Source organism: Chrysochloris asiatica, unplaced genomic scaffold (genome assembly GCF_000296735.1).
Source record: "Chrysochloris asiatica unplaced genomic scaffold, ChrAsi1.0 scaffold00085, whole genome shotgun sequence".
NCBI lineage: Eukaryota > Metazoa > Chordata > Mammalia > Afrosoricida > Chrysochloridae > Chrysochloris > Chrysochloris asiatica.
The window spans coordinates 9,534,766-9,549,242 of NW_006408603.1; the positions used below are offsets into that span (position 1 = coordinate 9,534,766).

At 41.8% G+C, this 14,477-nt stretch overlaps 1 protein-coding gene across 3 annotated transcripts in view; it reads right to left on the reverse strand.

The window, feature by feature from the left end:
• Positions 1–14,182, reverse strand: part of KIAA1324 (KIAA1324 ortholog) — a 106,522-nt gene extending 92,340 nt beyond the window's left edge. For 2 of the 3 annotated variants that reach the window (XM_006865967.1, XM_006865968.1), the window contains exon 1: positions 13,808–14,176. In XM_006865967.1, the coding sequence (XP_006866029.1) occupies positions 13,808–13,960 (153 nt within the window). In that variant the 5' untranslated portion in view covers positions 13,961–14,176. Of the gene's footprint in view, positions 1–13,807 lie in introns of all 3 variants that reach the window. The other variant, XM_006865969.1, reaches the window with a different exon arrangement.
• Positions 14,183–14,477: the final 295 nt, after the last annotated feature.

Genomic DNA, 14,477 nt, shown 5'->3' on the forward strand with positions numbered 1-14,477 from the left:
TTCTTTTTGGAGTGATGAAAATGTCTTGCAATTAGATTGTGGTGATGGTTACACAACTCCATAAATTAAAATAAAAACCACTGACTTGTACACTTTAAAGGGATGAATTTTATAATACGCAAATTATATCAGAATGAAGTTGTCATTACAGCAGGAAATAGTAATGAAATAAATGAGTATTTAAAATTACAAATTATTTTGTGCTATAAATTTGGCAAAGATTTGTTTAAATCTGGTTCTCCATAGTGGAAAAAAACTCATAAACTACTGGTAAATTGTTGTTGTTAAGTGCCAGGGAGTCGATTCCAAAAGAGAATATACTAGTTTAAAAAAATAAAAAACTCTCTGGAAAGAATTTATAAATTATATGAAAAGTCTGAAAATGATCTTACCCTTTCATCCAGCAATTCAATATGTTCCAAGGAAGTAAAGACAAATGTGTTGAATGAAGTATGTATGTAAAAAGAGATTCTTCTTAGCATTGTTCATTATAACCAAAAATTGGGCATAACTGATACATTCAATAATAAGCGATTGACTAAATAATTTCCATCAATGGAATGTTGTTTATCTGTTTCATTCACACATTCTACTGATTTGGGATGCTGTTGAAACAATATTAAACAAAACACAAAAGTCCTGCTTTCATGGAGCTTATGAACTAGTGGGGAAAGATAGAAATAAGTACAATATAAGGGACTTCAAAAAGCTCATGGAAAAATGGTATTAAAAGATAAAGGATTTTTCCAGAAACTTTTTGAAGCTTCCTCAGATAGTGTTTAAGGAGATCTGGTAGCGTAGTGGTTACGAATAGGGCTGTGAACCTCAAGGTCAGCAGTTCGAAACTACCAGCTGCTCCACAGGAGAAAGATGAGGCTTTCTGATCCAGTAAAGATTGACAAGCCTCAGACACCCTATACAGGGTCACTATGAGTTGGAACCGACTCCACGGCACACAGCCAGCCAGCAGGTGCTCTGGAGAAACTAAAACAGAAAATGGGAGAGGAAGTGGGATAACATTTCAACAAAGAATAGAAGGTTAGGGACTAAGTCAATCATCTGAGGGAAGAGCCTTCTAGGCAGGAACACAGTGATTGCCAAGGCCCTGAAGCTGGAGGTAGCCTGGCAGGTCTGAGAAAAAGCAAGGTGTCTGGTGAGACCTGAGAGGAGTGGGAGGGGCAGACTGTGTGTGGGGGTGGGGTGGGGAGGGAGCCTGTAGTTCATTTTAAGGGGTTGGTTTTCACTCTGAGATACGAAGATCTTGGAAAGTTATAAGCAGTTACTATGTGTGCCGTCAAGTTGATTCCAACTCATAGCACCCCAGTAAGAGAGTTTCCTAAACTTAAATCTTTAGAGGAACAGATCCACAGGTCTTTTCTACCTCAGAGCCAATGATGGGTTCTAACCACCAACCTTTCAGTGAGCAGCCATTTGCTGTGCCATCTCTGTTCTGAGCAAAGAAGGGGCAAAATCTATCTTGTTTTCCATACATTTCCTTGACTGACTGTTATGCCAAGAACAAGGAATAAATGGTGTCTCAGTTATCTAGTGCTGCTATAACAGAAACCCAACAAATAGATGCCTTCCACAAACAAATGTATTCTCTCCCAGTTTAGAAGGTGAGAAGTCCAAATTCAGAGTGCTGACTCTGGAGAAAGGTCTTTGTCTGCTTTCGCCATCTGTAGGCCCAGCAGTCCTCGGAGATCTCCAAGCATCTTGTAGGAGCTTCACAGTACAGGAACCCCAGGTCCAAATGACACATTCCACTCCTGGCTCTTACTTGGTGGTAATAAGTTCCCCTTTCTCTGCTTACTTCTCAATCCTTTTATCTCTTGTCAGATAAAAGGTGTTGCAGGCCACTCCCTTACATCAGGTCAGGGTTGTAATGTTACTAAGGGTATTGCAGCCCACCCTTCATCCTCTAATTAGTTTATCAGATCAGCTCACATCATGTGGAATCATCACAAAACTGCCACATGACGTCATTACATGACTGCCAAACCACTCAGAATCATACCCCAGCCAAGATGATACATATTTTGCATGGGACGCAATTCAGTCTATGACAAGTGGGTAGGGTGGAAGCAATAAAAGCCAATGAAGAGGTTTTTGCTTTTTCCAGTTATGAGGTGATCATGCCTTGGCAGTAGAGTTGTAAGAAATGGTCATATTTGTATATATATTTTAAAAGTAGAGCCAACATGATTTCTAATGAATTGGACATAGGGAGTAGGAGAAAGAGACCTGTTTAGAATAACTCCAAAGTTTTGGGCTTAAGCAGCTTGAAGATAGAGCTGATATTAGTTGAGATGATGACAATTCTGCAAAGCTGGGTTAATGGCAGTGGGAAAACTAGGAATTTTGGATGTGGTAAATCTAAGATGTCAACCAATTAGATAAATAAAATTTATACAGCTACATGTACAAATCTTGGAATTCATGAGCGAGATCCTAACTAGAAATAGGAATTTGTGAGTCATCAAGTACAAGGAGGTGGTACTTAAAGCCATGATACTGGATGAAATCAACAAGGAAATTAAACTAGAGGTTCAAGGATGGAGTCCTGGGAAACTGCCAGATTTAGGGTTGGAGGAGATGAGGGAAAATCAATAAAGGAGACTGAAGGGAAGCAGGAAAACACCTAAGAGAGTTGGGTAAACTGGAAGCCAAGAGAACAAAGTGTTTCTAGGAGTAGAAAGTGATCACAGTTCAATCAAATGCTAGTAGATAAAGCCTGATTTAGAACCAAAATGTTGCCCCTGGACTGAACAAGAGTAGTTTCGGTGGCATCCTAAGGGCGAAAGTTGGCTAACAGTAGATTTGAGAGAGAAAAGGAAAGAGGATTTAGAAACAGCAATAATAGACAAAATTTTCAAGGGCTTTTACTCTAAAAGGGAGGAATAAAATGGGGTGGCAGCTGGAGGGGGAAGCGGCAATCAAAAGAATTGTTTTGTTTCTTTTTTCTGCCCCCATATTCCCACCACCACCACTATATTTAAGGTAGGAGAAATAATAGTACATATGAATCTGATTGGAATAATCTACTAGATTAGAAAAATTGATGACTCCAGAGAGAAGGTAGAAATGCTGACCTCCATTAAAAAGTGAAAAGGGGTGAGTCTAAGGCAGGTGGTCCATGAATGAAGTCTAAGAGTTTAATAGAGGAGCTCTTCATTAAAATGATGTCATTTGAGGACTTTCAATGCCTTAAAGGAATCCTGGCATGGTGCTGTGGGTTAATGTAGGGACTGCAAAGTTGTTTGAACAGCAGGTCAGTGGTTCAACCTCACCAGCCGCTCCCAAGAAACCCTATACAGGGTCACTATGTGACAGAACTGATTTGACAGCACTTAACAACAAAGAACAGCAATGCCTTAAAACCATAATTCGTCTGTCAAGTTTGTCATCCTGCGGTGGCTTTCATGTTGCTGTGATTCTAGAAGCTATGGCACAGGTATTTTAAATACCAGCAGAGATATCCATGGTGGACAGGTTTCAGCTGAGCTTCTAGACGAAGACAGACTAGGAAGAAGGACAGATGGACTACTTCCAAATATTTAGTTACTGAAAACCTTATGAGTAGCAGTGGAACACTGTCAGCACAGATTATTGAATATTTAAACATGATAAACAGCACGATAATATTGTCAGATATAGTGCCAGAAGATGAACCTCCTCAGGTTGAAAGTCACTCAAAATGCAACTGGGAAAGAGCTGCCTTCTTGAAGTAGATTTGACAGTGATGACGCGAATGGAGTAAAGCCTTCAAGAACTTCATTTGCTGATGAGGCACAACTCAAAATGAAAAGAAATAGTTGTAAATATCCATTGATAATCGGAACATGGCATGTACAAAGTATGAATCTAGGAAAATTGGAAATTGTCAAACACGAAATGGGATGCACAAACATTGATATCCTAGGCAGCAGTGAGATGATGTGGACTGGTTTTGGTGATCTTGATGCTGACATTCACATGGTTTACTATGCTGGGAATGACAAACTGAAGAGGAATGGCATCACATTCATCATCAAAAAGAACATTGCAAGATCTGTCTTGAAGTACAATGCTGTCTGTAGTAGAATAATATGCATACGGCTAAAGAGAAGACAAGTTAATACCACTATTATTCAAATTTACACATCAACCACTAAAGCCAGTGATTATGAAATTGAAGCATTCTACCAATTTCTTCAGTCTGAAATTGATCAACTACACAATCAAGATATATTGATAATTACTGGAGATTGGAATTTAAAGGTTGGAAACAAAAAAGAAGGCTGATTAGTTGGAAAATATGGCCTTCGTAATATAAACAATACAGGGGATCACGTGATAGAATTTTGCAAGACCAATGACTTCTTCATTGCAAATACTTTTTTTTAAACCACATAAAAGATGACTATACACATGGACCTCACCAGACTGAAAACAAAGAAATCAAACTGACTACATCTGTGGAAAAAGAAGGTGGAAAAGCTCCATATCACCAGCCAAAACAAGGCCAGGGCAGACTGCAGAGCAGACCATCAATGGCTCATATGCAAGTTCAGGCTGAAGCTGAAGGAAATGAAAACAAGTACAAAAGAGCCAAAATATGACCATAAATATATTCCCCCTGAATTTAGAGATCGTCTGAAGAACAGATTTGAGGCATCAGACACTAAAGACCTAAGACTGGAAGAGTTGTGGATTGACATTAACAAAATCACACAAGGAGAAAGCAAAAGGTCACTAAGAATAAGGAAGGAAAAGACCAAAATGGATGTCAGAAGAGACTCTGAAATTTGCTCCCCAGTGTAGAGATGCTAAAGCAAATGGAAGAAATGAGGTGGTAAAAGAGCTAAATAGAACATTTCAAAGAGCAGCTTGAGCAGACAAAGTCAAATATAATAACAAAATGTGCAAAGACCTGGAGTTAGAAAACCAAAAGGGAACTCACTCAGCATTTCTCAAGCTGAGAGAAATGAAGAAAAAATTCAAGCCTCAAATTACTATATTGAAGGATTCTGTGAGCAAAACAGTGACTGATGCAAAAAGCATCAAAAGAAGATGGAAGGAATATATAGAGATACTGTACCAAAAAGAAATGGTTGAACAGCAATCGAGGTAACTTATGATCAAGAGCTCTTGATGCATTATCAGGAGGGACCAGTCCCTAGAGAAGGATATCATGTTTGGTAAAGTGGAGGGTGGGAGAAAAAGAGGAAGACACTCAATGAGATGGGTTGGCACAGTGGCAACAGCAATGGGTTCAAAGGTAGCAACGATTGTGAGGTTGGCGCAGGACCTGGCAGTGTTTCGTTCTTTTGTGCATAGGGTCTCTGTGAGTTGTTACTGACTTGATAGCACCTAAAAATAACAAATGCCTTTGAAAGATGTTCCTGATGTATTGTTATGTGTTTTTTTTTTTTTTATTTTAAAGCAGATCATAAAATAATAGCAAGCACGAACACAGATGTTTACTATACACTGTGCATTTTTCAAAGTACCTTTCAAGCGTCACCTTGTTGAAATCTCCCTGTGGTTTATAAAAGGCATTCCCACTACTGTCTGTTGATTCGGATTCATAGTGACCTTGAAGAACAGAGTGGCACTGCCCTACAGTATTTCCAAGGTTGTAAATCTTATGCAAGTAGACCCCACATCTTTCTCCCCAAGAGCTGCTGGTGGGTTCAAACTGCCAACCTTTCCAGTCAGCTATTGACGGCACTTAACAACAACAACAACATTGAGCACTTAATCACTGTACTGCCAGGGTTCTTCCCATAAAAGGCATTCCAGGTTAAGAAATGGAGGCTAAGAAATCTTGTTGGATATCTTGTTGAAGGTAATAAAACTGAAAATAGTGGAACTAGGATTCAATTACAGGCACCAGTCTCATACAGCCAGCACTCCAGCCCAGCACTGTCACATAAAATATACTGTAAGCCGCATATTGGAGTCTAGATTTTCCAGTGGTGGTGGTAGTTACATGCTGTGGAGTCAGTTCTGACTCTTAATGACCCGGTACAGAGTTTCCGAGGCTATAAATCTTTACGGGAGCAGAAAGTCTCATGTTTCTCCCATGGAACAGCTGGTAGTTTTGAACTGCTGACCTTGAGATTCTCAGCCCGATTCATAACCACTATGCTAAATTTTCCAGTTGTAATTGTTGTTGTTATGTGCCGTGGAGTTGGTTCCGACTCATAGCGACCATGTACAGGGCTTCTGAGGCTGCAAATCTTGATGGGAGCAGAAAGACTCATCTTTCTCCCGCGGAACAGCTGGTAGTTTTGAACTGCTGACCTTGCGGTTCGCAGCCTGATTCGTAACCACTACGCTAAATTTTCCAGGAGCCATATTTAAATTGGAGTTCTGGTGTGGCACTTCAGGATAACGCACTGGATCTCAAGGTCCTTTTGAATTGTAAGATTGGCGGTGGCAGCTACTCCTCAGAAACCTTATACAGGGTCACTATCTGTCAGAACCAACTGGATAACAAAAAGTATTTAAAATGGTAAAAGAAACAGGTGTAATTAGTTTTAACAATACATTTAACCAAATATATCTAAAATACTATCTTTCCAATATGTTATCAACATAAAAATATTAATGAGACATGTTACATTCTTTTCCATCCTAAGTCTTTAAAATCCAGCATGTTACTTTTTTTTTTTCCCAGCATGTTATTTACACTTCACAGTGTACCTTAATTTGAATGCCAAAGTTGTATCAGACATACTTAATCTCTATTTACATTTCATAAAATTGGCATTTGGACAAGAAGATTCACATACCCAACTTACTCTAAGCACACGTATAAGTTTCATAATAACTGAACTGAATACCCATTTTTAATTTTAACTTTAAATTCATTAAAGTAAACTTTGAAATTCATTTCCTCAACTGTACTTATGTTAAGTGGCGTTCAGTTGGGTCCGAGTCATAGTAACCCTGTGTAGTAGGGTTTCCGAGGAGTGGCTGGTGAGCTTGAACTGCCAACCTTGAGGTTCAAACCAACCTTGTGGTCAAGTGTTTACCCTACAGTGCCACAGCAGCACTAGCCACACTTACAGTGTATAATAGTCACATGGGGCACGGCTACCATATTGGACAGCACAGTTCCAGACTCTTACCTATGATGGTTTCTTGCTTCTTTGTTTAGTTGATCTATCAACTTTTCTCTCAGAATATCTTGCACATCTACTCCTTTTCCTTTTCAATTTAACACACTTCTGTTGTTGTTTTGTTGGTTAGTGCCATCGAGTTGGTTCCAAATCATAGTGACCCTGTATAGGGTTTCCAAGGAGCAGCTAATAAGCTTGAACCACCAACTTTGAGGATCAAACCGATTTTGCAGTCCAGTGCATTAACCCACAGCGCCACACCATAATGGCTAACATTTATTAAATACTTGCTATGCCTTGAGGAGTCCTGGTGGCACAGTGGTTAAAGAACTCCACTGCTAACCACCAGGTTAGCGCATTGAAGCCATCAATAGTTTTGCATCACTAGAGAAGCCAGCCTAAGGCACCAACAAAAAAAGAGCCATTTTAAATCTTATATTTTTGTGAGGTATTTCCAGAAAGCTCAGGAATCCTGAATGTTTTCTAGATCTACCCATTTCCCTGTGGATTTCAAATCTCAAATGACATGTTAGAACCAAATATGGGAGGCAATGTGGGAATCTAGAAAAAGAGGCCATTGTACACAGTGAAACAGTGAGCCAAAGCTTTAGGATGTTTTCCCATAATGGTGTGGTGTTACGGGTTAATGCACTGGACTGCAAGGTCAGAGGTTCAAGCTCATCAGATGCTCCTCAGAAACCCTATAACTTGACAGCACTTAACAACAACAGCTGGTGTAGTGCTGTAGGATAAGCACTGGACTAAGAACAACAAGGTCGGCAGTTCAAACCCATCAGCTGCTCCTCGCAAACCCAGTATAGGGTCGCTATGAGTCAGAATCGACTCAATAGTACTTAACACTAGAAGGAGGAGCAGAGAAAGGCTATTATAAGTCTTCTCTCTAAAGCTGTTCTTCTGGCTAGCACCACCACCTACTCTAAAATCCTCCACCCAGCCCTCTCCTTCACCTGTTGTTGTTGTTGTTGTTGTTAGGTGCTATCGAGTCAGTTTTGGCTCATAGCAACCCTGTATAGGGTTTCCAAGGAGTAGCTAGTGGGTTTGATATGCTGACCCTGTGGTTCGCAGACCAGTGTTGATCCCACAGCGCCACACCAGAGTCTCTCTTTCACCTACAGTCAATCATTTGCATAATCTTCTGAGCTCTACCTTCAGCATATTTTGCATATTTACACCTTTCCATGTATCTCACTAAGGAGCTCTGGTAGCATAGTAGTTACGAGTCAGGCTGCTAACCTCGAGGTTAGCAGTTTGAAACTACCAGCCATTCCACAGGAGAAAGATGAGGCTTTCTGCTCCTGTAAAGATTTACAGCCTCTGAAACCCTACACAGGGTCGCTATGAGTCAGAACCAACTCCACGGCACATAACCACCAACCACCACCACCATATATTCCACTGCCACCAGCTCAGTGCAATCCCTTTGTTAATTTCCTCCTTGATCTCAGTAGGATCTTCTGAATTGGTCTCCTTGCCCCCATCTCTCTGCATTCACCTTTTAGCCAATCTCAGCCATGTTTACTTGTGTTCCTGTTAATCCACTCTGAGCAGGCTGCTGTCTCCACCAGAAATCCTCCAGGGGTTCTCTACTTATTTTCTAACTATTCAACTTTATCTTCTATTGTATTCCACACTCCACATTTCAGCCAACTGGCCTACTTGCAATTAATTCCCAGGACCACTTGCAATTTTCCACTTATGGCCTTTTCCTCAGGTTCCTCCCTCTATCTGGAAAACAGCCTTCCTCCATGTCTACCCATTCAAAGTCTACTGATTATTCCAGAAGCAGATCAAATGCCAACTGTTCAGATAAGTTTTCCTCCCTCTTTTCCTATCAACTTCTATATGACCACTCCTGCATTGTCTGCCATATGCTATCTTATCTCATCATTTCTATGCCATTATTTGTATACTTATCTTTTCTACCTATCAACATTTCTTATGGACCTAAGATATGTCAAGTGCATGTATTAGTCGCTTTATATGTGTTATCTAACTAAATCCTCACAATAGACTTGTGAATTCGGTAATCAGAGAAAAAGAAAAAGACCCTCAACCAGATGAATTGATACAGTGACTGCAATAATAGGGTCAAACATAGCAGCAACTATGAAGATGGTGCAGTATCAGGCAATGTTTCATTCTGTTGTACCTATGGCTGCTATGAGTCAGAACTGACTCAATGGCACCTAATAACAACAATCCGCATTTTACAGGGCAAAAATCTGAGACTGTCAGAGGTTCATTAACTTGCTAGAAGTAGCACCCTTATTAAGTGGCAGAGTCATCATTTTATTCCAATATGCCAGATTACAAAAATTTTTAATATTGACAGAAAGGTCCCTTTGGGGCAGTCAGCGCCGGAGCTGCAGGACAAGGAAGATGATGTCAAAGGCAGTTTTCTGCTCCTGTCTCATTTGATTTAGATTCCATGTGTTCTAGTGGCACTGTAAGATAAGCACTGGACTGCTAATCACAAGTCAACAGATCAAACACACCAGCCACTCCTCGGGAGAAAGATGAAGTTTTCTGCTTAGCGTAGTGGTTACGAATCGGGCTGCGAACCACAAGGTCAGCAGTTTGAAACTACCAGCTGTTCCACAGGAGAAAGATGAGGCAGTCTGCTCCCATAAAGATTTACAGCCTCGGAAACCCTGTGCAGGGTCGCTATGAGTCGGAACCAACTCCACGGCACACAACAACAACAACAACAACAAAGATATATACAGCTTCGGAAACCTATGCAGGGTCTCTATAAGTGGAAACTGACTTGTAAGTAAATAAGTAGTGGGTTTGTGCTGTGGGAATGACTCCTACAGCTGTCAGTGAGCACTTAACCTGGGCTAGCACAGAGCTAAAGAAATGACTCATGAAGACAAACACCATACAGGATGTTTAGTTCCACTAGTGACACTAATTATTGTAAGACTATGAAAGGATTGCCAAGCCCCAGCACATAACCAGTGATGTAGAACTCCGAGCTCTCTACCACCTCAGTTTAAGCATAGGACAAATCATTTTTATTTCATGATTCAATCAAGAGGGATGCCTCAGATTTCAGAAACTAGGTGAAGCCCATGTGTAATCAGCACAAGGCAGGAACTGCCTTGTCACTGGAGTAAGCCTTGGCCTGATAAGAGTCCCTGCCATTAACACCCAGGCTCATAAGAAACTCACATTAAGATTAAGAACAGAGAAGGGTTAGTCTATACTGAATTGGTTTGCACTATTGAAATTCAAAGTTGGATGCTCCCAAATTTGCCAGATCACTTCAAACTGCCAAAGGAGGAACATTATAACAATAATGGGTTTATTCTCATCCTTATTGTTTTGGAGTTCAAAAGTGTTTCATAGCCACTGTTTGTTCAAGGAATGTGTAAATAGGACTTGCTGACGCCCATGGCCAATCATCATGCCTTCTAAGCCATTTTCACACTGGTGTGGAGTATGGATCTAAAGGCAAAGAAGCTAAAGAGGAAAGGGAATTAGGTAATTTTGTTTGTGTCTTCTATGTATTTTCTTTCAATCCTCATAGTAATCCTTTTGGGTAAAACCAAAACCAAGTAAAACCCACAGTTATCAAGTTGGTTCAAAGTCAAAGCAACTCTATATAGGGTTTCTGAGACTATGCATCATATGGGCACAGAGAGCCTCCTGAGAAGAGGCTTCTGGGTTTGACCTTTCAGTTAGCAGTCCAATGCTTAACCCACAGTGCCACCAAGGCTCCTTTGGGGGGTTGTTGTTGTTGTTGTGTGCTATGGAGTCAATTACAACTCATAGCAACCCTGTATAGGGTTTCCAAGAGTGGCTGGTGGGTTTGAATGGCACTGTCAGTTTGGACCACAAAGTCAGAGGTTCAACCTCACCAGCTGCTCCTTGGAAACCCTGTACAGGGTTGCTATGAGTTGACTTGAAGGCACTTAACAACAACAAGCTTCCGGTTAGCAGTCCAGTGCTTATCCTACAGCACCACACCAGGGCTCCTTTTCAGGGTATGGTGCTGTAGGATAAGCACTGGGCTGCTAACCGTAAAGCAGGCAGTTCAAATCCACCAGTTGCTCCTTGGAACCCCTATACAGGGTGGCTATGAGCTTTTTGAGGCAAGTAATCAGCTGCTAACTGAATGGATGGCAGTTCAAACCCATTCAATGGCTCTGTGGGAGAAAGACTTGGTGATCTTCAACCATAAAGGTTACTGTCTAGAAAACCCTATAGGCAGTTCTACTCTGTCACAAAGCATTGCTATGATTCACAATCAACAGTACACAACAACAATAACATGATTTTAATACTCATATTACAGATCCTGGTGTGGCGCTGTGGGTTAATGCGCCAGACTGCAAAGTCATTTGAACGGCAAGGTCGGCAGTTGAAGCTTACCAACTGCTCCTCGGAAACCCTATACAGGGTTGCTATGGGTTGGAACTGACTCTATGGCACTTCACAACAACAACAACAGATCCCAAACTGCCATATGATACATCTGCTAAGTAGCAGGTAGCGACTGAACCCTGATATATTGACTCCACAGTTTTCCACCGCCCTTGGAGCTCTCACTTCATGGCAAGACCTTTTGCAAATACTGGTCATTTAAACAGGTCTAACAACAAGATTTGCACACAAGTTACAGTTCTAAATACTGTTAACTGATGGTACATGGAGTGGATTGCAATTACCGTAATGACATGAAGTGTATAATTTGTTGAATGTGGGACTGATGTTCTGTTCTATAAAAACCTTTACTGAATTCACAATTAAAAGTTTAAAAAATTATATTTTAAAAGAAAAAATATATATTAATGTAAGTAAGATGGTGCTAAAGAAGCTCTGGTGGTGTAGTGGTTACAAGTCGGGCTGCCAACCTTAAGGTCAGCAGTTCGAAACTACCAGCAGTTCCACGGGAGAAAGATGAGGCTTTCTGCTCCCGTAAAGATTTACAGCCTCAGAAACCCTGTGCAGGGTCACTGTGAGTCGGAACCGACTCCACGGTACTTAACAACAACAACAAGATGGTGCTAAGTTTTCAATTTCTTAAAATGCCTCACATTTTCTGTAGTTGACAAGGATTCTCAGCAAGCTCTAGTGGTTGAGCTATAATATCCTTACCTTCCCCTCAGAAGATTTCCACATTTGATTCTTAAGGAAGTGGACTTGCTTGGACTATTTATCTCAGTCAGACCACAGGTCACGAAAACCATTGAGTCTCAGTTACTGACAAAATCATGCTGTTCCCAGACATCTGTCAGCCAGTTGATAAAGTGTCTGGATGGAAATGTAGATGACCAGGACAAATCATCATTGGGACTAATAAAAATTATCAGATGTCTGGTGTCTGGGAGCCAATTGTGTCACATTCATGAATGAAGACAAACATATTCATTCACGCAAAAATTCCTTTCCTCACCCTCCGGCTTCTTCATGATCTGTTATGTTGTCGATAGTCTACTAAACGCCTTCAAAAGACTATATATCCATACATTGTTGTCAAGTGCCATGGAGGCGGTTCTAACTCATAGCAACCCTGTATAGGCTTTCTGAGGCTTTAAATCTTTACGGAAGCAGAAATCCTCATCTTTCTCTGCTAACCTTGTAGTTTGCAGTCCAGTGTGTATTGTTGATCTTCAGTTAACACTGAAAACCTATTTAAAAATATTTCAACCTCTGAAAACTTTGTCAAGTTTGACATTTAAGATTATTTCCACAGTTCCAGGCTCTTGCCTTATTATGAAGTTCACAGAGGTAAAAAAAAAAAAAAAAACAACTTTTATTTTGTCTTCCTCAATATAGTTCTTGTAAATACCTTATTGCTGCATTTGCCATATGGTTAAAAAGGTTACCCAGAGCAAAGCCAACATTTGTTATCTCAATAATACAGAAACTACAGAGATTTGTTACTTATAAAACCTTTGTATGTTCTTCCAAAAAGAGTTTTCAAAAGGTATTTTTGTTTGGAAGTGGTTTATTTCCTAGGGTCTGAATTATATTGCCAACATTTTAGAAACAGAAACATTTTGATAAAGACTTATGGCATATGGCAGGCACAAGTGTGGAGAAGGAGAGAGGAGATCGGCAAAAATGAGACGTTAAAAGAAAGTCTGGACAAAGGTGGGTCATGTGTCGTTGGGTACACCAGGTAAAGTTCAAGGGAGACCACAAAACATCTGGCAACCTGCAAGGCAGCTGGATGTTTAACACGAAGGAGGGAGAGAAAAGGGAGAGTTGATGGGATCTTACAGTCTCTCACCTCTCCACTACTTTTCTAAGGCCTTCCTAACTCCTTTCTCATCCCATTTCTGGCCTCTCCCAGTTTCTGTTTTGGCTCTTCTGTACCTGGTCTTTTGTTTTCAACCACTTTTAGGTTCGTTTCACCCCAGCTGGAAAACAGTTCATGTTTTCTTCCTCCTTCTTTCCCAAGCCCGGGTCCCTCTTCTCCTTGGAACTGAACCTTTTTCCCAGAGCTCAGCAGCCCAGGCTGTGAGGATTATCTATTTCTTGAGTCCTCTAGTGGGCTGGCCTCTCCATGACGCCAGCCTGCTCCTCGGCCCAGCCCCCACGCTTCACCCCCAAAGAAACCCAAACTCCCGTGGCCTCTGAAACTGTCTGTGCCTCGGTCCCCAAGGTCTCCGCCTAGATTCATCTTTTTTTCTGACTCAAGCGGAGGCGGGTCTTGGGGCACATACCTCTTTGCAGGCATGAAGCTCCTGTCCGGTTCCCTGGGTCACCTGGAAGGCGGTCCCAGCCCAGAGCAGCAGCCGAAGAAGCTGGGGTACGCTCCGTTCACTTCTTCCTCTGCCTTTGACAGAGGGGTGGAGGCTGCGCCCTGTCTCAACCATATCTGTCCTGAGCGAGCGGCAGCAGCGGCTCAGGTGCTGCGGCTGCCACAGCAGTTGGCAGAAGGCGGAAAAAAAGGGGAGGTAGGTATATAGGGGAAGGATGCAAGGGGCTGGGCTCGCTCCAGTCACCTCCCTGCGGTTTCCCCAAGGCCGCCCATCCTTTCTCCGCCTCCTTCCTCTTCTCCTCCTCCTCTCTACGTCGCCTAGGCAACCGCCTCCTCTTTCCCTCCGCGCGGGTGGGGCAGGGACCACGCGCGCCTCTGCGGCTCACCTGCCGGTCGCCATGGTAGCCGCCACGGCTGGCACGCGCAAGTGAAGTGCGCGCGCCAGGGGTGCAACTGGCACAGCAGGCAGGCGCAGCTCTCTTGTGTTAAACAAGGGAGGAACACCCTCCAAACCATCGTCACCCAATCCATGGCTTTTACTGCTCTTTCCAGCAGCAAAATTAAGCAGTTTACTTAACACCACCATCACCAACAATCCTGGTGTGGAGTCCTGATGTGGCGCTGCGGGTTTA